The sequence below is a fragment of the Hyperoodon ampullatus genome, assembly GCF_949752795.1.
Source record: "Hyperoodon ampullatus genome assembly, chromosome: 6".
NCBI lineage: Eukaryota > Metazoa > Chordata > Mammalia > Artiodactyla > Ziphiidae > Hyperoodon > Hyperoodon ampullatus.
Window position 1 is genome coordinate 27,935,755 of NC_136919.1, and position 26,837 is coordinate 27,962,591.

At 40.6% G+C, this 26,837-nt stretch overlaps 1 protein-coding gene across 1 annotated transcript; it reads right to left on the bottom strand.

Moving 5' to 3' along the window:
* LOC307054795 (bile acid-CoA:amino acid N-acyltransferase-like) lies at window positions 1-25,376 on the bottom strand (the record flags this gene model as incomplete). Its single annotated transcript, XM_079706685.1, has 4 exons — window positions 1-597; window positions 21,719-21,921; window positions 24,300-24,812; window positions 25,373-25,376. 4 exons carry the CDS (start codon window positions 25,374-25,376, stop codon window positions 1-3), a joined length of 1,317 nt encoding a protein of 438 aa, XP_079562811.1.
* Between the last annotated feature and the right edge of the window lie 1,461 nt (window positions 25,377-26,837).

The following is a 26,837-nucleotide window of genomic DNA, read 5'->3' on the forward strand; positions in this document are numbered from 1 at the left end:
TCAGAGACAACTGGCAACAACTGGAATAAGGTGTTTCCTGAGAAACTTCTGGATCTCCTTCCAAGAACGTTCTTGTGCAGCTACATGTAGGATCACCTCTCCTCCCCAGTGCATGAAGAGGTGGAGGTTGGAGATCCTCGAGGCACAGCACAGTGGGGAGTAGGGGGGCTCCATCAGGTGGCCTACCCCTGGGTAAGACAGCAGGGTCCAGTCATTCTTCCCATGTCTCCTCAGATGTTCTGTGGCTTGCTCTGCGTATACTTTGCTGTTGACATTCATATCTTCTTCTCCCACAATGAAAAGGAAATGTCCCTGGGGCTTTTCAATGGGGAGAAAAAAAGTCTCACTGGCTTCAGCTCTAATAGCCTCAAAAATGTGCTGTAACTCTACTAATCCTAAGGTACTGATGGATAGTGAATGAGGAGAGAATGGCCAGAGCTGATTTATGTGACCATGATATACCTGTGGAATGTCAAGAATAAAGTTGGGCCCGTTAATAAGTGCAGCAGCTGTGACTTGCTTTAGGTGAATAGCCATGGAGAGTCCAGTCTCTGCTGTTTTGGACATGGAGACTACCCTAATACCCAGGCTAAGAACCTGTAATAAACAAAAACCCCAATTAAATACAATCCGGAGACCAGAAGGGGGAGCTCTCACACCCTGCAACAACAGCAGAGCCCAAAAGATAGAAAGACTGCTCTTCTTTCCAGGCAAGGACTCAGCCAGTGAAAAGCCTTGGGCTCTTTGTTTACTGTAAGCCCTCCCATCTTCCTTTTCCCCTCCAGAAAATCCTTCTCCTTCCCTTGCTGTGCAGGGACTTGCACATGCTTCACCATGGTTCCAGACCCCAAATTGCAATCTCAGCTGATCCTGAATAACTCCATCTTTGCTGGAGAAATATCTGGCATTCTATTTGTTTTAGAGCAACATTTGGTGGCTCATACAAGGACCAGAGGAGACCCCCAAAGGTTCTAGGGCTGGCGAGCAAAGAGTTGCAGTATCCATGGTTGAGCCCTTTATTGCTCACTGCTTCTCTCGCTGACCCTGGAGTTTGAGGGTACATCTTTCTCCTGGATTCGAGCCCCTGTGGTCTGTGGAATAAGAACACTGTCTGCCACATCAGTAAACAAAAGATGTTGTGGCCATCAAGCCATCAGTCATTTACAGCCGCACCTGCCCACCCCCAACCCCCCATGGAGAGCCCTGAGGGAACTTGGGATGGAAACAAAGAGGATGCTGGCTTTAGATAGCTGAGGTGCATATCAAAGGAATGATTTCAGTGAGCCCAGACTCTTGCATCTTCCTGTACATAGAAAAGCACTAAATTCATTAACTTGAGATGTCTGGTTTTCTTTAATTAATAGTAATCTTTTGATGTACCAGGTTTTTGTTGCAAAACTCCTACATATCCTGGCTTCTCCTTTACCTCTTCAGAGCAGTCCCTTAGAGCTATCTGAGAGACTGCTCCTGGGCTTAAGTCCTCAGTTTGTCTGCCACAAAAACATAATTCTCAAATTTGAGGTTGTGCTTTTCTTTTTTCTTCTCTTCATTTTTCTTTTTTTTTTTCAGTTGACACCTCTTTGCATTTGAAGCTCTTCAGGCTGTGTGCGGGATCTATTTTAAAGTTTCATTCTTTCTGGTTAAAGCCTTGCTCTGTATGCAAGTACTCTTTTGGCACTTCAATCTGATTCTGAGATCAGACAGTTTCAACTGAAATTGGCTGAGAAGCTGTCAGCTGAGTTCCTTCAGGTACAGGGGCTGTTTCACTGAAACTCAGTCAGTTCAGCCATCAGCCCTTCCTTTGGAATAGGAGCTGTTCCATGGGAACTAGCTGAGAAGCCTTTGGCCTGGCTCCTCCAGGACCAACCTGTTCCCTTAGAACTGGCTGGTATTAGGCCTGCAGACACTGTGAATGCAAGCTGTCTAAATTGAGCTGTAAATTGTTTAAGCTGTTGGAAAATTATTCTTTTACTCTAGAGAAAAATCTCTGAGAAAAGGGATCCCAGTTATATAAATATTTTGAGGGCACCTCCCGTCCCCCACACTGAGACTCTAGCCAATTTTATATTTAAAAACCTTGGTTCTTCCTCATGCAACTTTCTAACTAAATGGACTGACCTGACCACAGGCAATTTAGAATATCAATGGCCATTATGGGTAATTTTGAAATCCCTGAACTTAATTTTCTTAAAACCAAATTGGATTACAAGAGCTCAAAAATCTACAGAACTGAAAGGAATGTCTATTCTGACTGGTATTTTGAGGTGATGGAATAAAATTTACGTTTTGAGTCCAGACAAGAAAATTCAAGCATAACATAGTCCCTGTATGTATTGGGCCCTCCCTATGTGCAATATGCATCTGATTATACATTAAGCAAATCGCCTCAAAGCAGGAATTCCTGCTTGACCATAAAGATCAACATTTTCCCTTCTTCATACACTGGCAATGTAACTCCTTGAAAGATAACATTCTTTTTTTTTTTTTTTTAACATCTTTATTGGAGTATAATTGCTTTACAATGGTGTGTTAGTTTCTGCTTTATAACAAAGCGAATAAGCTATACATATACATATGTCCCCATATCTCCTCCCTCTTGCGTCTCCCTCCCACCATCCCTATCCCACCCCTCTAGGTGGTCACAAAGCACAGAGCTGGTCTCCCCATGTGATGCAGCTGCTTCCCACTAGCTATCTATTTTACATTTGGTAGTGTATGTATGTCCATGCCACTCTCTCACTTCGTCCCAGCTTACCCTTCCCCCTCCCCGTGTCCTCAAGTCCATTCTCTATGTCTGCGTCTTTATTTCTGTCCTGCTCCTAGGTTCTTCAGAACCTTTTTTTTTTTTAGATTGCATATATATGTGTTAGCATACAGTATTTGTTTTTCTCTTTCTGACTTACTTCAGCCGGTATGACAGACTCTAGGTCCATCCACCTCACTACAAATAACTCAATTTTGTTTCTTTTTATGGCTGAGTAATATTCCATTGTATGTATGTGCCACATCTTCTTTATGCATTCATCTGTTGATGGACACTTAGGTTGCTTCCATGTCCTGGCTATTGTAAATAGCACTGCAATGAACATTGTGGCACATGACTCTTTTTGAATTATGGTTTTTTCAGGGTATATGCCCAGTAGTGGGATTGCTGTGTCATATGGTAGTTCTATTTTTAGTTTTTTAAGGAACCTCCATACTGTTCTCCATAGTGGCTGTATCCATTTACATCCCCACCAACAGTGCAAGAGGGCTCCCTTTTCTCCACACCTCTCCAGCATTTATTGTTTCTAGATATTTTGATGATGGACATTCTACTGGTGTGAGGTGATACCTCATTGTAGTTCTGATTTGCATTTCTCTAATGATTAGTGATGTTGAGCATCCTTTCATGTGTTTGTTGGCAATCTGTATATCTTCTTTGGAGAAATGTCTATTTAGGTCTTCTACCCATTTTTGGATTGGGTTGTTTGTTTTCTTGATATTCAGCTGCATGAGCTGCTTGTAAATTTTGGAGATTAATCCTTTGTCAGTTGCTTCATTTGCAAATATTTTCTCCCATTCTGAGGGTTGTCTTTTCATCTTGTTTATGGTTTCCTTTGCTGTGCAAAAGCTTTTAAGTTTCATTAGGTCCCATTTGTTTATTTTTGTTTTTATTTCCATTTCTCTAAGAGGTGGGTCAAAAAGGATCTTGCTGTTGTTTATGTCATACAGTGTTCTGCCTATGTTTTCCTCTAAGAGTTTGATAGTGTATGGCCTTACATTTAGTTCTTTAATCCATTTTGAGTTTATTTTTGTGTATAGTGTTAGGGAGTGTTCTAATTTCATAGTTTTCCATGTACCTGTCCAGTTTTCCCAGCACCACTTATTGAAGAGGCTGTCTTTCCTCCACTGTATATTCTTGCCTCCTTTATCAAAGATATGGTGACCAGGGGCTTCCCTGGTGGCACAGTGGTTGAGAGTCCGCCTGCCGATGCAAGGGACACGGGTTCGTGCCCCAGTCCGGGAAGATCCCACATGCCGTGGAGCGGCTGGGCCCGTGAGCCATGGCTGCTGGGCCTGTGCGTCCGGAGTCTGTGCTCCTCAACGGGAGAGGCCACAGCAATGAGAGGCCCACGTACCACCAAAAAAAAAAAAAAAAAAAAAAAAAAAAAAAAAAAGATATGGTGACCATAGGTGCGTCGGTTTATCTCTGGGCTATCTATCCTGTTCCATTGATCTATATTTCTGCATTCTGTATCAGAAATCTATGTTCTGATCTATATTTCTATATTTTTGTGCCAGTACCATACTGTCTTGATTACTGTAGCTCTGTAGTATAGTCTGAAGTCAGGGAGTCTGCCCTCCACCTCCATTTTTCTTTCTCAAGATTGCTTTGGCTATTCGGGGTCTTTTATGTTTCCATACAAATTGTGAAATTTTTTGTCCTAGTTCTGTGAAAAATGCCAGTGGTAGTTTGATAGGGATTGCATTGAATCTGTAGATTGCTTTGGGTAGTAGAGTCATTTTCACAATGTTGATTCTTCCAATCCAAGAACATGGTATGTCTCTCCATCTGTTTGTATCATCTTTAATTTCTTTCATCAGTGTCTTATAGTTTTCTGCATACAGGTCTTTTGTCTCCAAAGGTAGGTTTATTCCTAGGTATTTTATTGTTTTTGTTGCAGTGGTAAATGGGAGTGTTTCCTTAATCTCTCTTTCAGATTTTTCATCATTAGTGTATAGGAATGCAAGAGATTTCTGTGCATTAATTTTGTATCCTGCTACTTTACCAAATTCATTGATTAGCTCTAGTAGTTTTCTGGTAGCATCTTTAGGATTCTCTATGAATAGTGTCATGTCATCTGCAAACAGTGACAGCTTTACTTCTTCTTTTCTGATTTGGATTCCTTTTATTTCTTTTTCTTCTCTGATTGCTGTGACTGAAACGTCCAAAACTATGTTTAATAATAGTGGTGAGAGTGGGCAACCTTGTCTTGTTTCTGATCTTAGTAGAAATGGTGTCAGTTTTGGGACTATATATCTTTGGTGAACTTTACATAAAACATCAGTGTGCCATTTTGATGTATGATCCTTTGTTTTGAGAATATAACTGTGCCTTTGACTTCTAAACAAGCGGAACAGTCCTCAAAAGGAACAGTCCTTTTCCTTTCTGAAAGACTGTCCCCTGGGTTAAAATCCTCAGGTTGGCTTGAATAAAATTCTCTATTTCTCCTTAAGATCAACTGTTGATTAATTTTTCATCCATAGTGACTTCCTAACATTATCAGGAGTCTAAAATTGCCTCTCTGCAAAATAAGATTTTAAGATTAACTGAGGCAAATGAATGATTAAAAAAGATAAAATGGATCCTGAAGCCTCAAACTCTTCTTTGGCTTCTTCGTGTCAGCCTTTGCCTCTGATGCCGTCTTGTCTCCCTCCCTCACTCATGCCCAGACTCTGCCCCGGGCACCATCTTCCTCCTTCCCTTCAAAGCCACCTACACCACCTTTATACCCTCAATTTATTCATACGAATTCTCTTACCAAATTCCCTTTTTTTCTGAAACTCTCCCCATACCCTTTTTCTCTGAACTTATCAGAGCCAGTGCCTTTACAACTAAGCCTTCTGAGGATGCAAAGGCTTTATTTTTTATATTTCCTGAACTAAAGCTGAACTGTGAGCCACAGTCAAAGATTTTCCCAAAGTAACCAAAGATCCTCACAGGTTTGGTAAGTAATTTAATATAGTCATTCAAACTTATCAACCTGGTTTTTCTAACGTATATCTACTAGTTCATATGCTTGTCAGTGAAGGCCAGGCCCAGCATTAGATGAAAACTCCTAATTGGGAAAATCCTGAAAGTTCCCTCTGATGGAGAAAATTTTCACACATTGAGGTATGGATAAGTCATCTCGGCTTATACATTGTTCAGCTTGAACTTTGTGTGAACTAAAACAGCCTGTCAAACACACACAACACATCTGCTTTAACCATTAAGGTAAAGAATGTCTGTTTTGAAGATAAGGATAAAAAACTCCCTTCTTATGACATACATATTAACACTCCCTCAAAGATAATGTTCACTTCCCAGACACCAGGGTCCTGTTGTCTCACTCTCTATATACTGAACCTGTCTCTCCTGTGGATACTTGAAGGAATATACCCCTGTCGTGTTTGATGTATGTTCTTTGCTCTGATAAGGTATATGACTATGCTAAAAACCGTGCTTCAACTGAGCAGTTTCTTAGAGTTATCTGAGAGGCTGTCTCCTGGGCTACAGTCCTCAGTTTGGCAAATAAAACTTTTCTATTCCTATTACAGATTGTTTATTGATTATTTCCATCAACACCTAAGAGTAAAACATGGAGACCAACCTGCTAACTTACATATGGTCAAGCTTGGGCAATTGCTAGGTGACTTTTTCAAAACCTGTTGATTGGAACAAAATTCAGGCTTTTACCTGAAAACCTGATGAATCTGCTCATGACTATTACAATCGACTTCAGATTATCTTTAAAGAAAATTCTGATCTTCTTTTAGAGGTTGATTCCACTCAGATAGCTTTAAACTTTATATTTATTAATGGGCTGAACCAGGACCATTCCCTTCTAGTAAAAAGAACCAGGATGGGATGGGAAACTAGAGTTTTCCACTCCAGAGTCTAGTGAATCTGGCAAACCAGCTGTCTCTCACTCTAAATGAGTCACCTCAATGAAAAACCACTAAATTCTTAATCTTCAACTCCACCAAATGAAGGTCCCTAAATGAAACCAAAACCCTCCCAGTTTGCCACAAAGAGCTATTGTCACAAAGAGCCAGGATGTCAGAAAAAAGATTGTTACAAATTTAAGCATTTTAGGCACCTTCTGCCCTCTAACCAGTCTTTCCAATGTCCTCTGAATTCTCAACAATGGGGCTCAGGGGGACTACAGGGGCTCTTCCTAATCTTCCCACTTAATATAATTGGAGAAACATTTCTCCAGATTGGGGATGAATCTCTTCCAGTCCTAACTGACAATGAAACCACAATCTTGGTACTCAACGCCACTACTACAAAGCAGTCCCTGCCTTGGAGTACTAAAACAGTTCAAACAGTGGGATCTCTAATGAACCCCAAGAGCTTCCTATCTCTGAACATATTCCCTTTTGTTTAGGCCCTTTGAGAGATACACACCCTTTTCTCCTTAGTTCATCTGCCCTTATCCATTTATTAGGTCAAGACTTCTTAAAGAAGTATCCATGGCAGAGTTTCTTTATCTCAAAGGGGGGTAATAATTCTAGATTTGACAATAGTCATCAAAGTAACCAAACATGTAATTTAAATCACCCTTTGACATCTTTAATTGCTTCAGCTCTGACAGTCCTAGAGCTGATTCTGAAAACTCTTGATTATTTGTCCCTATTGAATCAGCTACCACCCTCCTACAGACAAAATCTCCACCTGATATTGGCAAAATTTACAGCATGCCTCCCATCATGATTCAGATAAGTCCCTCAAAACCTCTTCCCAGAATTAATCAATACCCTATAAGTAAAGAAGCCCTTCAAGGCATGAAGCCCATAATAGAAGATTACAGGTCTCAAGACATCATTATCCCTTGTACTAGTCTTTCTAACACTTCTATTTAACCTGTGAGAAAACCTAAGGACCCAGGATGGAGGTTCATCCAGGACCTCCAAGTAATAAACAACACTGTTATCCCTCAACCCCCTGTTGTTCCTAACCCTCGTATGTTACTAACATCCATTCTCACTGGAAGTGAATTCTTTACTGTAATTGATTTATGCAGTGCATTCTCTAGTATCCCAGTTGACGAAGCCAGCCAATAACTTTTGCCTTCACTTGGGAAGAAAAACAATTCACTGGGACACTAATGCCTCAGGTTTAACTGAGTCCTTATTTCTCAAATCCTGAAAGCTGATCTGGATGATATAAATTACCCTAGAGGTTCTATTTTGTTGCAATATGTGGATGACTTGCTTCTTTGCTCTCCTTCTCAAGCCTCCTCATAGGAAGACAGCATCCACTTGCTAAAGCTTTTAGCCTCAAAGGGACATAAAATTACCAAAGAAAAACTGCAGTTTGTCCAAACCCAGGTTTGATATTTAGGGCATCTGATATCAGAACAAGAACTACACCTATATCCAGATAGACTTTATAGTGTCCTAAGTTTCCCAAAACCCCAAACTAAACACTATCTGTGACTATTTCATGGGTTAGTTGGTTATGCTGAAATGAGATCCCAAATTTCCCTCTTATGGCCAAACCTCTGTATGTTTTATTCAAGAACAACAACTCCAGCCCAATTTAATGGGAAAAATCAGATGACGTAGCTTTTAAGGCCTTAAAGGAGAGTTTGAAGAACCTATCTGCCCTGGGGCATCCCAATTATCAGATTCCCTTTTTCCTTTCTGTATATGAAAAAGAAGGAAATACCCTTGGGGTACTCATCCCATAACACAGGGACCACCATTGACCCATAGGTATTATAGCCAGCAACTGGACCCTGTAATATGGGGATACCTGCCTTGCCTTAGAGTCATTAGGCCCCAGCTCTTTCAGTTAAAACCACTGAGAGAGAAAGGAGAAGATGGCAGAAGAGTAGGACACGGAGATCACCTTCCTCCCCACAGATACATCAGAAATGCCTCTACACGTGGAACTGCTCCTATAGAACACACACTGAATGCTGGCAGAAGACCTCAGACCTCCCAAAAGGCCAGAAACTTCCCACGTACCTGGGTAGGGCAAAAGAAAAAAGAAAAAACAGAGACAAAACAATAGGGAAGAGACCTGTACCAGTGGGAGGGAGCTGTGAAGGAGGAAAGGTTTCCACACACTAGAAGCCCCTTCGCGGGCGGAGACTGCGGGTGGCAGAGGGGGGAAGCTTCAGAGCCACGGAGGAGAGCGCAGCAACAGGGGTGCGGAGGAGCAAGCGGAGAGATTCCTGCACAGAGGATTGGTGCCGACCAGCACTCACCAGCCCGAGAGGCTTGTCTGCTCCCCGCCAGGACGGGCAGGGGCGGGGAGCTGAGGCTCGGGCTTTGGAGCTTGGATCCCAAGGAGAGGACTGGGGTTGGCTGTGTGAACACAGCCTGAAGGGGGCTAGTGCGCCACAGCTAGCTGGGAGGGAGTCCGGGGAAAAGTTTGGACCTGCCGAAGAGACAAGACACTTTTTCTTGCCTCTTTGTTTCCCGGTGCGCGAGGAGAGGGGATTAAGAGCGCTGCTTAAAGGAGCTCCAGAGACGGGCGCAAGCCGCGGCTATCAGAGCGGACCCCAGAGACGGGCATGGGACACTAAGGCTGCTACTGCAGCCACCAAGAAGCCTGTGTGCGAGCACAGGTCACTATCCCCACCTCCCCTGCCGGGAGCCTGTGCAGCCCACCACTGCCAGGGTCCCGTGATCCAGGGACAATTTCCCCGGGAGAACGCACGGCGCGCCTCAGGCTGGTGCAACGACATGCCAGCTTCTGCCGCAGCAGGCTCACCCCGCATCCGAACCCCTCCCTCCCCCCGGCCTAAGTGAGCCCGAGCCCCCGAATCAGCAGCTCCTTTAACCCCATCATATCTCAGCAAAGAACAGGCGCCCTCAGATGACCTACATGCAGAGGCAGGGCCAAATCCAAAGCTGAACCCCGGCAGCTGTGCGAACAGAGAAGAGAAAGGGAAATTTCTCCCAGCACCCTCAGAAGCAGCGGAAAAAAGCTCCACAATCAACTTGATGTACCCTGCATCTGTGGAATACCTGAATAGACAACAAATCATCCCAAATTGAGGAGATGAACTTTGGGGGCAAGATATATTATTTTTTCGCCTTTTCCTCTTTTTGTGAGTGTATATGTGTATGCTTCTGTGCGAGATTTTGTCTGTATAGCTTTGCTTTCACCATTTGCCCTAGGGTTCTGTCTGTCTGTTTTTTTTACTTTTTAAAATTGTTTCCTTAATAATTATTTTAATAAGTTTATTTTATTTTATCTTACTTTATTTTATTTTATCCTCTTTCTATTTTTTCTCCCTTTTATTCTGAGCCATGTGGAGGACAGTCTCTTGGTGCTCCAGCCAGGTGTCAGGGCTGTGCCACTGAGGTGGGAGAGCCAACCTCAGGACACTGGTCCACAAGAGACCTCCCAGCTCCACATAATATCAAATGGTGAAAATCTCCCAGAGATCTCCATCTCAGCTCCAACACCCAGCTTCACTCAACGACCAGCAAGCTCCAGTGCTGGACACCCTATGCCAAACAGCTAGTAAGACAGGAACACAGCCCCAACCATTAGCAGAGAGGCTGCCTAAAATAATAATAAGGCCACAGACACCCCAAAACACAACACCAGACGTTGACCTGCTCAACAGAAAAACAAGATTCAGCCTCATCCACCAAAACACAGGCACTAGTCACCTCCACCAGGAAACCTACACAACCCACTGAACCAACCTTAGCCACTGGGGACAGACACCAAAAACAACGGGAACTACGAACCTGCAGCCTGCGAAAAGGAGACCCCAAACACAGTAAGATAAGCAAAATGAGAAGACAGAAAAACACACAGCAGATGAAGGAGCAAGATAAAAACCCACCAGACCTAATAAATGAGGAGGAAATAGGCAGTCTACCTGAAAAAGAATTCAGAATAATGATAGTAAAGATGATCCAAAATCTTGGAAATAGAATAGACAAAATGCAAGAAACATTTAACAAGGACATAGAACTAAAGAGGAAACAAGCAATGATGAACAACACAATAAATGAAATTAAAAATACCCTAGAATGGGCTTCCCTGGTGGCGCAGAGGTTGAGAGTCCGCCTGCCCGTGCAGGGGACATGGGTTCGTGCCCTGGTCCGGGAAGATCCCTCATGCCGTGAAATGGCTAGGCCCGTGAGCCATGGCCGCTGAGTCTGCATGTCCGGAGCCTGTGTTCCGCAACGGGAGAGGTCACAACAGTGAGAGGTCCACGTACCGCAAAAAAAAAGAAAAAACAAAAACTCTAGAATGGATCAATAGCAGAATAACTGAGGCAGAAGAAAGGATAAGTGACCTGGAAGATAAGATAGTGGAAATAACTACTGCAGAGCAGAATAAAGAAAAAAGAATGAAAAGAACTGAAGACAGTCTCAGAGACCTTGGGGACAATTAAACGCACCAACATTTGAATTATAGGGGTCCAGAAGACGAAGAGAAAAAGAAAGGGAATGAGAAAATATTTGAAGAGATTATAGTTGAAAACTTCCCTAATATGGGAAAGGAAATAGTCAATCAAGTCCAGGAAGCACAGAGAGTCCCATACAGGATAAATCCAAGGAAAAACACGCCAAGACACATATTAATCAAACTATCAAAAATTAAACACAAAGAAAACATATTGAAAGCAGCAAGGGTAAAACAACAAATAACACACAAGGGAATCCCAATAAGGTTAACAGCTGATCTTTCAGCAGAAACTCTGCAAGCCAGAAGGGAGTGGCAGGACATATTTAAAGTGATGAAGGCGAAAAACCTACAACCAAGATTACTCTACCCACCAAGGATCTCATTCAGATTTGATGGAGAAATTAAAACCTTTACGGACAAGCAAAAGCTGAGAGAGTTCAGCACCACCACACCAGCTTTACAACAAATGCTAAAGGAACTTCTCTAGGCAAGAAACACAAGAAAAGGGAAAAACCTACAATAATGAACCCAAAACAATTAAGAAAATGGGAATAGGAACATACATATTGATAATTACCTTAAATGTAAATGGATTAACTGCTTCCACCAAAAGAAACTGACTGGCTGAATGGATACAGAAACAACACCCGTATACATGCTGTCTATAAGAGATGCGCTTCAGACCTAGGGACACATACAGACTGAAAGTGAGGGGATGGAAAAAGATATTCCATGCAAATGGAAAACAAAAGAAAGCTGGAGTAGCAATTCTCCTATCAGACAAAACAGACTTTAAAATAAAGACTACTACAAGTAACAAAGAAGGACACTACATAATGATCAAGGGATCGACCCAAGAAGATATAACAATTGTAAATATTTATGCACCCAACATAGGAGCACCTCAATACATAAGGCAAATACTAACAGCCATAAAAGGGGAAATCGACAGTAACACAATCATAGTAGGGGACTTTAACATCCCACTTTCACCAATGGACAGATCATCCAAAATGAAAATAAATAAGGAAACACAAGCTTTAAATGATACATTAAACAAGATAGACTTAATTGATATTTATAGGACATTCCATCCAAAAACAACAGAATACACATTTTTCTCAAGTGCTCATGGAACATTCTCCAGGATAGATCATATCTTGGGTCACAAATCAAGCCTTGGTAAATTTAAGAAAATTGAAATTGTATCAAGTATCTTTTCCGACCACAACGCTATGAGACTAGATATCAATTACAGGAAAAGATCTGTAAAAAATACAAACAGGGCTTCCCTGGTGGTACAGTGGTTGAGAGTCCGCCTGCCGATGCAGGGGACACGGGTTCGTGCCCCAGTTCGGGAAGATCCCACATGCTGTGGAGCGGCTGGTCCCGTGAGCCATGGCCGCTGGGCCTGAGTGTCCAGAGCCTGTGCTCCACAACGGGAGAGGTCACAACAGTGAGAGGCCCGCATACGGCAAAAAAAGAAAAAAAAAATACAAACACATGGAGGCTAAACAATACACTACTTAATAACGAAGTGATCACTGAAGAAATCAAAGAGGAAATCAAAAAATTCCTAGAAGCTAATGACAATGGAGACATGACAACCCAACACCTATGGGATGCAGCCAAAGCAGTTCTAAGAGGGATGTTTATAGAAATACAATCCTACCTTAAGAAACAGGAAGCATCTCAAATAAACAACCTAACCTTGCACCTAAAGCATTTAGAGAAAAAAGAAAAAAAAAAAACCCAAAGTTAGCAGAAGGAAAGAAATCATAAAGATCAGAGCAGAAATAAATGAAAAAGAAATGAAGGAAACGATAGCAGAGATCAATAAAACTAAAAGCTGGTTCTTTGACAAGATAAACAAAATTGATAAACCATTAGCCAGACTCATCAAGAAAAAAAGGGAGAAGACTCAAATCAATAGAATTAGAATGTAAAAGGAGAAGTAACAACTGACACTGCAGAAATACAAAGGATCATGAGAGATTACTACAAGTAACTCTATGCCAATAAAATGGACAACCTGGAAGAAACGGACAGATTCTTAGAAATGCACAACCTGCCGAGACTGAACCAGGAAGAAATAGAAAATATGAACAGACCAATCACAGGCACTGAAATTGAGTCTGTGATTAAAAATTTTCCGACAAACAAAAGCCCAGGACCAGATGGCTTCACAGGTGAACTCTATCAAACATTTAGAGAAGAGCTAACACCTATCCTTCTCAAACTCTTCCAAAATATAGCAGAGGGAGGAACATTCCTAAATTCATTCTACGAGGCCACCAACACCCTGATACCAAAACCAGACACAGATGTCACAAAGGAAGAAAACTACAGGCTAATATCACTGATGAACATAGATGCAAAAATCCTCAACAAAATACTAGCAAACAGAATCCAATAGCACATTAAAAGGATTATACACCATGATCAAGTGGGGTTTATTCCAGGAATGCAAGGATTCTTCAATATACGCAATAAATCAAGGTGATACACCATAATAACAAATTGAATGAGAAAAACCATATGATCATCTCAATAGATGCAGGGAAAACTTTTGACAAAATTCAACACCCATTTATGATAAAAACCCTGCAGAAAGTAGGCATAGAGGGAACTTTCCTGAACATAATAATGGCCATATATGACAAACCCACAGCCAACATCTTCCTCAATGGTGAAAAACTGAAACCATTCCCACTAAGATCAGGAACAAAACAAGGTTGCACACTCTCACCACTCTTATTCAACATAGGTTTGGAAGTTTTAGCCACAGCAATCAGAGAAGAAAAAGAAATAAAAGGAATCCAAATTGGAATAAAAGAGTAAAGTTGTCACTGCTTGCAAATGACATGACACTATTCATAGAGAATCCTAAAGATGCTAACAGAAAACTACTATAGCTAATCAATGAATTTAGTAAAGTAGCAGGATACAAAATTAATGCACAGAAATCTCTGGCATTCCTATACACTAGTGATGAGAAATCTGAAAGTGAAATTAAGAAAACACTCCCACTTACCACTGCAACAAAAACAATAAAATATCTAGGAATAAACCTACCTAAGGAGACAAAAGACCTATATGCAGAAAATTATAAGACACTGATGAAAGAAATTAAAGATGATACAAACAGATGGAGAGATATACCATGTTCTTGGATTGGCAGAATCAACATTGTGAAAATGACTCTACTACACAAAGCAATCTACAGATTCAATGCAATCCCTATCAAACTACCAATGGCATTTTTCACAGAACTAGAACAAAAAATTTCACAATTTTTATGGAAACACAAAAGACCACAAATAGCCAAAGCAATCCTGAGAATGAAAAATGGAGCTGGAGGAATCAGACTTCCTGACTTCAGACTATACTACAAAGCTACAGTAATCAAGACAGTATGGTACTGGCACAAAAACAGAAATATAGATCAATGGAACAGGATAGAAAGCCCAGAGATAAACCCACACACATATGGTCACCTTATCTTTGATAAAGGAGGCAAGAATATATAGTGGAGAAAAGACAGCCTCCTCAATAAGTGGTGCTGTGAAAACTGGACAGCTACATGGAAAAGTATGAAATTAGAGCACTCCCTAACACCATACACAAAAATAAACTCAAAATGGATGAAAGACCTAAATGTAAGGCCATACACTATCAAACTCTTAGAGGAAAACATAGGCAGAACACTCTATGACATAAACAACAGCAAGATCCTTTTTGACCCACCTCTTAGAGAAATGGAAATAAAAACAAAAATAAACAAATGGGACCTAATGAAACTTAAAAGCTTTTGCACAGCAAAGGAAACCATAAACAAGATGAAAAGACAACCCTCAGAATGGGAGAAAATATTTGCAAATGAAGCAACTGACAAAGGATTAATCTCCAAAATTTACAAGCAGCTCATGCAGCTCAATAACAAAAAAACAAACAACCCAATCTAAAAATGGGCAGAAGACCTAAGTAGACATTTCTCCAAAGAAGATATACAGATTGCCAACAAACTCATGAAAGAATGCTCAACATCATTAATCATTAGAGAAATGCAAATCAAAACTACAATGAGATATCATCTCACACCAGTCAGAATGGCCATCATCAAAAAATCTAGAAACAATAAATGCTGGAGAAGGTGTGGATAAAAGGGAACACTCTTGCACTGCTGGTGGGAATGTAAATTGATACAGCGACTATGGAGAACAGTATGGAGGCTCCTTAAAAAACTACAAATGGAACTACTATACGACCCAGCAATCCCGCTACTGGGCATATACCCTGAGAAAACCATAATTCAAAAAGAGTCATGTACCAAAATGTTCATTGCATCTCTATTTACAACAGCCAGGACATGGGAGCAACCTAAGTGTCCATCAACAGAGGAATGGATAAAGAAGATGTGGCACATATGTACAATGGAATATTACTCAGCCATAAAAAGAAACGAAATTGAGTTATTTGTAGTGAGGTGGATGGACCTAGAGTCTGTCACACAGAGTGAAGTAAGTCAGAAAGAGTAAAACAAATACCATATGCTAACACATATATGTGGAATCTAAGGGGGAAAAAAAGGTCATGAAGAACCTAGGGGTAAGACGGGAATAAAGACACAGACGTACTAGAGCATGGACTTGAGGATATGGGGAGGGGGAAGGGGAAGCTGGGACAAAGTGAAAGAGTGGCATGGACATATATACACTATCAAACGTAAAATAGATAGCTAGTGGGAAGCAGCCGCATAGCACAGAGCGATCAGCTAGGTGGTCCGTGACCACCTAGAGGGGTGGGATAGGGAGGGTGGGAGGGAGGGAGACGCATGAGGGAAGAGATATGGGAACATATGTATGTGTATAACTGATTCAGTTTGTTATAAAGCACTTTGTTATAAAACTAACTCACCATTGTAAAGCAATTATACTCCAATAAAGATGTTAAAAAAAAAAAACCACTGAGAAAATCGTTGTGGGATCCCCTTTAACCTTTTTTGTACTTCATGCATTAGAAGCTTTCCTGAATTCTCATCACTCTCAACATTTCTCAGTCAGCCACTTCACCCCCATGAAGTCGTTTTGTTAACTGCCCCTCACATAACTCTTCTATATTGTATTAAGCTTAACCCTGCTACTCTTCTCTACATCACTGACGAAGTCCCTTTTGACAGCTTAACTTTAGGGGTCACCTCCTGACTGCTCATGATGATCTACAGGAAAATCCTCTGAGTAATGCTGACCTCTCATGGCTCACTGGTGGTTCTTATTTAAAAGGTGCTAGTGGCAAATACTGTGCTGGGTAAGCTACTTCAACTCTTTTGATGTTGTTGAGGCAGCATCTTTACCTATGGCTACTTTGGCCAAACAGGCTGAATTATACACTCTTACATGGGCTTGTACTTTAGACAAGGACAAAACTGGCAATATTTATACTGATAGCAGATATGCTTTCAGAGTAGCTCATGATTTTGGAATGTTGTAGAAGCAACATGGCTTCCTTACTTCCAGCAGATATAAAATTTTAAATGGCCCCTATGTTCAGAAATTTTTACCTGCTGCCTTAGCTATTATTAATACTTTGGGAGCATTCTAACCCTGACTCTCTGCAAGCTAAGGAAATCACCTTGCTGACATTTCTGCAAAAAAATCCTGGTCTTAAAGGGACCAGCAGCAGCCAAACCTTTGTCATGGTCTAAAGCGTTATTTCCCCAAGTGGTAACTTAAGAAAACTCGCTAGAGAAGTCCAGAAATTGGCCACAGAAAAGGAAAAACAAGATTGGAAGTTCAAGAATTGTTGGTTTGATAAAAAGAGAAAGCTCTGGTTTAGACCAAATAACAACCCAGTCCTACCAGAGACTCTAAAATTCCCACTCCTCACCACTGCACATGCATTAAACTATTGATCTACTGACAAAATGACAGCATTCATGAATCAATACTGGGGGAGAAACACTAACCCATGAAAAGTGCATACCTCACTTGTCCCACTTGCCCAAAATACAACCCAGGGAAGCCTGTTCATACTGCTCCCAGACATTTTTAACTGCTTAATAGACCATTCGAGGTCTGACAAATGGGTTTCATACAACTTTCTCCACCTCATGGATATAAATATGTTTTAGCCATGGTCTGTACGTTTTCACAATGGACTGTTGCCTTCCCTTACAGACAGGCTACTGCCTCTTCTGTGGCTAAAGCCCTTTTGGAAAAGATTATCTGTACCTGGGGAACTCCTCTTCAATTTCATAGTGATCAAGGAAACCTTTTACTGACCAGGTGCTTTGATAAGTCTGTGCTGTTTGGCTGGTTTTACACATTTCACTGTATTTTCTGCCCTCAAACCTTTGGCTTAGTCGAACACACCAGTGGCATTATTAAGACTCAGTTAGCAAAACTGGTATAGGCCCTCTAAGTACTTTGACCAAAAACATTGCCATTGGTCCTTCTAAATCTCAGATCCATACTTTTTGGAACCCATAAACTCTCACCCTTTGTGACAGTCAAATGACACCCAGTGTTTTGGCTCTTGCTTCTTTTGACCCACAGCTGATAAAAGAAGAGATACTCCAATATTGCAAAGGCCTAATCGCTTCTATTAAAAATAACTATGTTTTGGGAGAGCAATCTTTTCACAGTGTACTCTTGGGAGACAAGGACCTTATGATTCACATTCTGTAACCTGGAGATTTCATCTACTGGAAAAGACACTTCCATAAAAGCTCTCTTCAGCCTCACAGGAAAGGCCCTTGTGCACCAAACTCCAAGGAATAGACTCTTGGATTCATGTGACACATCTAAAGAAGGCATCAAACCCTGACTAGACCTGCACATCATCTAGTTACCTGAAAGTAAAGATTTCCCAGAATTGAAGCAGGTGACATCTGATGAGACAACTTTCCCAAGATATTCAGACCAGGCCTATTGGAAGTTTGCCAACTTTTGATGATGACATAATGCTTTAGATGATCTTGATAACATATGGATTTTAGATTAAAAGTGCCTGACAGTTGTCCCTCCCTGTTACTTGCATGGTGCCTCAACTGGTTTCCAATCTGTGCATTTGCCCTCCAGTGTGAGACACTACACCCAGGAAAGGTCCTTCCTGGCGTTGAGGGACAAAAAGCTGCTGAAACTGGAAAACTTGACTCTTGATCAGTGATGTTTTCAGAGAAAGATCTTGATCTAAAGGGGGAAATGTAAAAAAATAAATAAACTAGAAACCTCAATTAAATAGAGTTGGGAGACTAGAAGGGGGAGCTCTCACGCCCTGCAACAAAGTCCAACTAGAAGGAGAAATACTCTTCTTTCCTGGCAATGATTCAGCCAATGAAAAGCCATAGAGTCTGTTTACTATAGCTCTTCCCCCTCCCACTTCCTTTTCCCCTCCATAAAAGTGCTCTCTTTCCCTTGCTGTGTTGGGACTTGCACGTGGCTCTCCATGGTGGAGACACCAAATTGCAGTTCTCTGCTGATCCCAAATAAACCCATCTTTGCGAGAGAAATATCTGGAGGTCTATTTGTTTTAGGTCACTAGTCCCGAAAATAATAGAAATGAGATGTTGATTCTATCCATCATTTAGCAAAACCCTACAATCTCAAACAACCAAAGAACTTCAATGGCCAGTGGGAACAAAGCACGTACTAATCCCACCCATGCGCCCAGTTCTAGAGTTTTGGAATATGTAACTAATGTCCAATGCTCCTTCAAGAATATGTCAGGTTCTACTGACTGAATACTACGGATTTAACATTGCTGATAATGCTGGCATGTTGACTTAATGTCTGAAACTGCCACAGCCATCTTGTGACCTTGAGAAGAAGGCCAGGAAATTACAGAAATGCCAATCCAGTCTCCTCAGTAAGAAACTCCACTGAGTTTCCAAACTAAAGCTGGAACCACCTATCTCCAGATCTGTTACATGAGAGAATAAAATGCCTTATGTTGATGTTGTTTAAGCCACACTCAGTGACTTTTCTGGAAACATAGCCAGAACATTCCTAATGGATTCACCATGGGAGGAACACATGCTAAAACTCAGGAGCAGTGCATTCAGGTAACCATAGTAGCTCTTCATTACTTGAGTTTAGAGTATCAGACGGGAAATAGCAAAATAAGGCTGGAAAAGAAAACAGCAGCTTGACAGGGAATGTCTTTGAAGAACATGCTAATAGGCAGCCTTTACTCTTTTCCTAACTACAGAGGGGAATCAGGACAGATTTTAAGGAGAGGCATAAGATAAGGCAGAAGTACGCAGAAGTCAGATTATGGAAAATTTTATCTAACATGCTAGGAAGCCTGACTAGGAAGCCTAGTAAATTGGGAGATGGTTAAGCAAGAGAGTAAAATAACTGTGCTCTAAAAAAACCAGTCTTATGACTCTGACTTGCAAAACTGGAGGCAGAAAAGCCAAGCTTATTGCAATGGTGCAGGCAAGAAATAATGGTGCCCTGAGCTAAGCAGCACCAGCAGGGATAAAAAGGAAACAAGACAATGAGTTAGTTATGAGTGCAGAATATACAGCTCCTAGTTACCAATTTGGTATAGGAGAGCAAAGGAAAAGAAGGAGTTAAAGTTTTTGTTGTTGTTTTTTATGGTACAAAATAAAGCCTTCATTCTCCTTGAGCACTGGCCCCATGCAAGGATAGTTTCAGAGAGTCACATCTCTTCTAAAGCCTTACTGATTCCCTAGATTTTCTTAGGAAAAAAAGACATTTTATTAAGTAATGTTTGGGGTTTTTTTTTTTTTTTACTATTTAGAAAAATATGAATGAATGTACCACTTGTATCTAGCTGACACAAATGTGAGAAATTCTTATGGTAAAGGGGAAAAAAATGAAACAAATTGAATCATATATACACTCCATTTTTCATCCTGCATATTAAGAGAAGAGGCTTGAACCACCCTCCCCCCTGCCCTTTGGGTTAAAAGAAACTTTCAAGCTCTGAAATTCTATATCAAGTTAAAAGATATAGTCACAGTTATGGCAAGGAGAGACGAGAACTCGGAATGGATTTGGCCATGGAAGATAAAGTAAAAGCCAGTATAACATGGATGAACAGAAAAAAGGTGACTCAGATATATGCAGGCTTTATCTAATTTACTTCTGGCCTTTGGCAGAACACTAACTCTTATTACAACTTCTGCCACCAAATTTTCAATTGGGGAATTTCGAGTCCTTAGAAGACACTTCAAATCAACAGATGGAGAAATAAGACTTTCAAGGAATTGAAGTATCTGAGGTCTATCCTCCTGCAGAAGAGACAGTGTGAAGCAGGTTTAATGGAAATACTCAGAGCCTAGGAAAGAAATCAGGTTTCCAGGCCTGGCTTAGTCACTAACTAGCTATCTGTGTGATATCGGTAGAAAGAATGATAGAAAAGTCACGCAGCACCTACAAGGCGACCCAGGCTAAAAGAGTGAAAAGCAGAATCACATAACATTTTAATTTCTCATCTAAGCCAAGCAAAGGGCTAGCACAATGATAACAATGCCTATTTGATAGTCCAAGGACAATTCCATTATATGCATCAAAAATAGCTATTTAGGGCTTCCCTGGTGGCGCAGTGGTTGAGAGTCCACCTGCCGATGCAGGGGACACGGGTTCGTGCCCCAGTCCGGGAAGATCCCACATGCTGCGGAGCGGCTGGGCCCGTGAGCCATGGCCGCTGAGCCTGCGCATTTGGAGCCTGTGCTCCGCAACGGGAGAGGCCACAACAGTGAGAGGCCCGCATAACGCAAAAAAAAAAAGAAAAAAAAAAAAAAGCTATTTAAAAATTCAGTGCATCAGTAGATTGTCAGCAATTGTTGCTCATCTTACAATTGCAATTCTCACAGTACTTTGGTGATCCTTATATGAGAAAGGATGCAGTACAGACTCTTAATTACTTAGACTGCTTCTTATTAAGAAAAAAAATTAGCAATAAATAAGGGCTAACATGCATCAACCCTCTTACAGCAGCAAAGCACATTTTAAAATTTAAAGAAGGTATGTGGATTAGAAAGTACTATAGCATTATGTTTAAGACCTGTCAAGTAACTAAAAATTCTGACCCACTCTTCAAAGAAATAGATTATCTACCTGGTTAAGTATGGTGATTTAATAATTATCAGAGAAGGTGATAATAATAATAATTGATCAGATTTATTGAGTATTTAGTGTTGCCTGTTACTCTAATAAGCACTTGGCTTCTAGTATTCCTTTTAATTCTCACAGTAACCTTATGAAGTAGTGTCACTACAACATTATTTAATAGATGAAGAAACTGAGGATTAGAGGTTCTTAGTAACTTGCCCAGATTCCCACAACCAGATGGGATGGAGCCAGAAATGAAACCCATTTCTGTCTGAATCCAAAGCCAATGCCTTTGATTCCATGACAGACACAGGCTAACTACGCATTTCATCTTTCTGAGCAGAAGACACGGGATACAAGATAAATCATGTGAATAATACAAATATGTAATAGAATTTCAAGTTCACTGAGGGAGAATCATACTTGGAAGTTAAAAGAAGTCACAGAATATCATGCTTATTGAAAAATAGGGATTGAAACTGACTGAAAAGGTCAAATTTACCTTAGGATGTCTCAGGAGAAAGTTGGCATCTTTCTCAAAATATTCCAAATCTACTTTCTCTAGTTGGAAAGGGAGTTCTTCATAGTCACAGTAAGCCAAGGCCAAGACAGCAAAGCCATGACTGGTCAGGAGACTGGCTCGGATTTCAATCAGTCCACCAATACCACCAAACAAATCAATTACCACTGGGAAATGGCCCTCTCCTGAAAACAAAACCAAACAAAAAAAAAACACAGAATTGAGTAAGAAGGGAAGGTGAGAAGAAGAGAAGACAAATATGACAACACGAAGAAATGCATCACAAATTTTAGAATTAATGTATAAAATTTCAATAGAATTTCCACATTTTCAGCCTTTTTTCTGGGGCAGAATTAAAGCTGACTGAGTATATAATGGAGCATAATATTCAGAAGTTTCACTGGACACCATGTTCATTGACATGTTTAATTTCTACAGCCAAAGAGAATTCAGGACTCTTAATGAGTCATATCTATAGCGCTGAAGTAAAGAAAGCCAAAGAAATTAGGCAAGGGCTTCTTAACCTACACAAATAGGCTTCAGGAAATCAGCGAAGGTCCTGAAATTACATGCAAGACTATACATTTATATGTGCATTTTACTGATGAGAGCACCCACAGATTTAATTGGGTTCTCAAAGAAGTATATGGCTTTAAAAAAAAAGTATTGAAATGATTATGTTAGCTAAAATCCTGACTTAACACTGCTCTGTTACACTCATCTGACTATACAGTGACGAAATTTTACACCAAAATAGGGATGGTCAGGGTATCATTCTACACTCACTGTGTAGGCAGCTTGCTTCCAAAATAAAGCAGAGCTCACATATTGAAAGTAATTTATCATACCCTTATTGGGGATATACTATTATTGTATAAGTGATTTTAGCTAAGAAAGCCTGATCCTATCCATATTTGAAAGGAGTGACTTGATTTAAAGGAGTACTGGGAATTGTCAAAACAAAATATTGCTATATTTTCTCACCTTGAGAAAAGGAGAAATAAAGTGATACTGAATACATCTTGGTTTAAAAATACCACTTGAATACATGAATGGATGTTTTTGCATATTCTGATTGACAGTACTTAAGATTACTGAGCCTCTTATTCTGGAAAAATGTTGTTGTTAAGAACTTCTTTGAGACCTGACTCAACCATTTTTGGCTCCACAGAACACAACCCTTTTCTGTACCCCAACAGAATAAGCACCAAATCAGGAGACCCAGCACACACAATGTCTAAGAGGGTTCGCAAATAGCACACCCTAAACCAGCACATCATCCCAAGGTGAAAGGCCTGAACTACTATTCAGATTTTTTTTTTAAATAGATCTTTATTGGAGTATAATTACTTCACAATACTATGTTAGTTTCTGTTGTACAACAAAGCGAATCAGCCATAAGCATGCACATGTCCCCATATCCCCTCCCTCTTGAGCCTCCCTCCCATCCTCCCTATCCCACCCCTCTAGGTCATCGCAAAGCACTGAGCTGAATATTCAGATTCTTAACTGAATATTAGCGTCAAGGAGGTTTGTGCCACTTACTTCCTGATCCCTACACACAATAAAGTGGTCTATATGCTAAATACTGGGGGTAAAAATTTTTCAGATTTACCCAAAAAGGTGCATGGGTCATGGTGAATTTGCAAAGGGAAGCTTTTTTCCTTTTACGCCATCTAACGCTCTATGTTGTCAGAAACCACCTCTAACACTTCAGGTTTCCTTAACCCATCTCAGTTCTAGAAGGTGACTATAAAAAAAAAAAAAAGGCAGGGAGAGAGGGGGAATACCTCCTGATGATGTGACGGCTGTGTCCCAAATCAAAGCACATGTCTGAATAAGGCAACCTCAGACACACCTGAAACCTGGACCTACTGAGGGCTACTTCTGGGAAATTAACTTTGCTTCATTCAGTCCCCACAATAAACTCTGAGAAATGTACCAATAGATGTTTTGAACCACTTTTTGGTATGTTGAGATCACTATGAGAAACTGAATGTTCTGAAAAGTTTTATAGCCATTAGGGAGCATGTTATATTAGCTGCTGATTTATGGAATATCCTATAAATATGCAATATTTATGGAACTAGAGGGTATAAAGTTTCTTTGCATCCTCTATATTTGTTGCCATATTTCAATCCATTATATCATCAGCTTATTGTGACAATCATGCAATGACCTATGCCTAAATTAAAACTCAGACATGACAGAACCCTCAAAAGAAGCTGGGATACAGTTCCATATCAGGATGTGGGTCTTCAGATAGCTAGGCTTCAATGTGAATGAATTTCACATAAATCCAAAGCTATGGAAATCCCATAATGCAGGGACTCCATAAACTACTGTTATATCCTTAGACAGGCTCCAGAATTGCTGAGATAAAACTAGAGTTGGAATGAAGTTATCACCACGTTCTTGTTCTGACCCAAAGTTAACTCTGATTCTAAGTCAGGAAAGGAATGCTCTCTATTTTATCCACATCCAAGCTAAACTTCTAGGAGGATAAGGGATTTAAAAGAGGAAGAAAAAAAAAGATGACAATAACCAGGGTAATTCCACTCACCTGGAGGGAGAAGGAGGGCTCCCCGAAGGTGGCCTTTTTTGACTTGGATTCGGGTGACACCAGGTGCTACATACCACCTCTCCAAAGTCGGGCTGACCTTTGGAGTAGTGATGGTGATGTGGGTAACCGTTACATCTGAATCATAAAGTTTTAATTGGACCTGCAAGGGGTTATTCATAACATCTCTTTTCAGCAGTTTAGTTAATATCTTCTCAGGTTTCAGGGACCAGAGGAGACCCATAGGGTGGACTCCTACATAATCACCTCCAAGAGAAGATGTATGCTCTAGGTCCACCTCACCAACTTCATTGGCCCTAGAGTAGGCTTGAGAATGAAACAGGTTTTCCTTTTCATCTTCCAGTGATGTCCAAAGAAGCACTATCTGAAATGGAGTTAGGTCTTTAGCTATGTGCTGGCTCATCAACATGAGTGCACTTGCAGGGGTAGCTGTCAGCTGAATCCTTGTTACAGTGTGGCTCCTTGGATGATTCTTCACTAATGCCTTCAGTAAACCTCAACACAGAAAGAAATATGGGAGAATGAAATAAGGCAGTGATAAGGTTAACGAAAAGTAAACTGGACCAGGAATCAGGATGCTTGGGATTCAGCTCTAACTCTCCAGTTAGTTAGCAAATATCCTGATATAATCTTCAAGTTCAAGATTCCTAGGAGTGTTCAACAAATTTCTAGAAGATATATAGCAAGATGATAAGTTTCATAACAATAGTGATCCAAGGCTGAGGAAGCAGCAGTCAAAATATGCATGAATGATACTAACACATCCAAGGAAAACATCACAATCTGCCATCTAGAGCCCTTGAAAAACCAAGTACAATGGAGAATAGGAGTGAGAGGTGGGGTTGAAAACAGGGGGACTTGATGAACGTCTCTATGTAAGAAACAGGTAACTATACTCCTAATCCCCTCCCTGAGTCCTGCAAACAGAATGCCTTGGCATCTAAAATTTTACCTACAAGAGCATAAAAAATAGAATGATCTTTCAAAAGAATGAGAATAAAGTCTTTAGGGAGAACAAGAAGGCTGACATATTGCTCCCTAGGAAAAAAAAATACTCATAGCTTCGTAGTTAGGATTTACCCAGTCCTAAGCGAAACTAGAAACTGACAAGCCCTTCAGGTATACAGAAGTGTTTTTGTTTTGTTAAACTCATTAGATTGCCAAGAATGCAAAGAATCTAAATGAATTAAACTCTAGCAAGTGACAAGCTCCTCATAGAAGAGAAGAAATTTTCACTCCTACATGGTGACTTTCAGTTATGACGAAGCAACAATAACAATAACAACAAAAACCCATAGAGAAAAATAAAGAGAAATCCATAGAAAATTTAATGCACTTGTAATGGGTGTGTGGGGGCTGGCTTGATAGATTAGAATTCTGAGAAACTCCAGCCACAGAGTAAGTCTTTCTCCAACTGCCAACTCTTTCTAGGATTTGACAATGTGCTCAGGGACAAATACGTCAAAGACTGACAGCAGGGACGTGAGCTGAGGGAAATCCCTCTGAGGCTTTGCAGGCCTTTTTACAAAGTAAGGCAGCTGCCTTCCAAAAGATGGAGGCAGAGTATCAAAATAGATTTCCCCTGGCTCAGAAAACCAGGAGTGGCATGACAGAGCAATACCTTAGTGACACTCCTTCCAGAAGGATTGTAAATCAGGGAGAAATATCCCACAGTTAGAAAAGCTAGCAACATGACAATAAAATACAAAAAAAAATCTCTAGCCAGCTCAACTACATATCAGATTGATTCAGCCCCTAATTCTAACAATTTGACAAAATAGAAGTATGCTCTTTTCTTGAGGTAAATATTACTTATTTTAGCTATTACTTTTATTTTATGCAAAATATCCAGGATACAAAAAAAAAAAAAATTACAGGCACAAAGGAAGGAAGAAAATTGACCCATGATCATGAGAGGAAACATTCAGTAGGAGGAGACTCAGAAATATTCCAAAGGTGGAATAATCAGACAGCAACTTTGATACAACTACTATAGAATGCTATTCAGCAATTTTTAAAAAAAAAGATTGGGGCTTCCCTGGTGGCGCAGTGGTTGAGAGTCGATGCAGGGGACACAGGTTCGTGCCCCGGTCTGGGAAGATCCCACATGCCGCGGAGCGGCTGGGCCCGTGAGCCATGGCTGCTGAGCCTGCGCGTCCGGAGCCTGTGCTTCGCAACGGGAGAGGCCACAACAATGAGAGGCCCACATACCGCAAAAAAAAAAAAAAAAAAAAAAGATTGAATTATTGATATATGCAACTTGGATGATTTACAGGGGAATGAAATGAATTTTAAAAAGCTAATCCCAAATGGTTAGATACTGTATGATTTTGTTTATATAACAGTCTTGAAATGACAGAATTATGGGGAACAGACTAGTGGTGGCTAAGGTTCAGGGATTGGGGTTGGGGGGAGATGGCTATACAAGGGTACTATTAGGGAATCCTTGTGGTGGTGGAAATATTCTATATCTTGATTGTATCAATGTCAATATTCTTGTTGCGATATTGTTCTAAAATT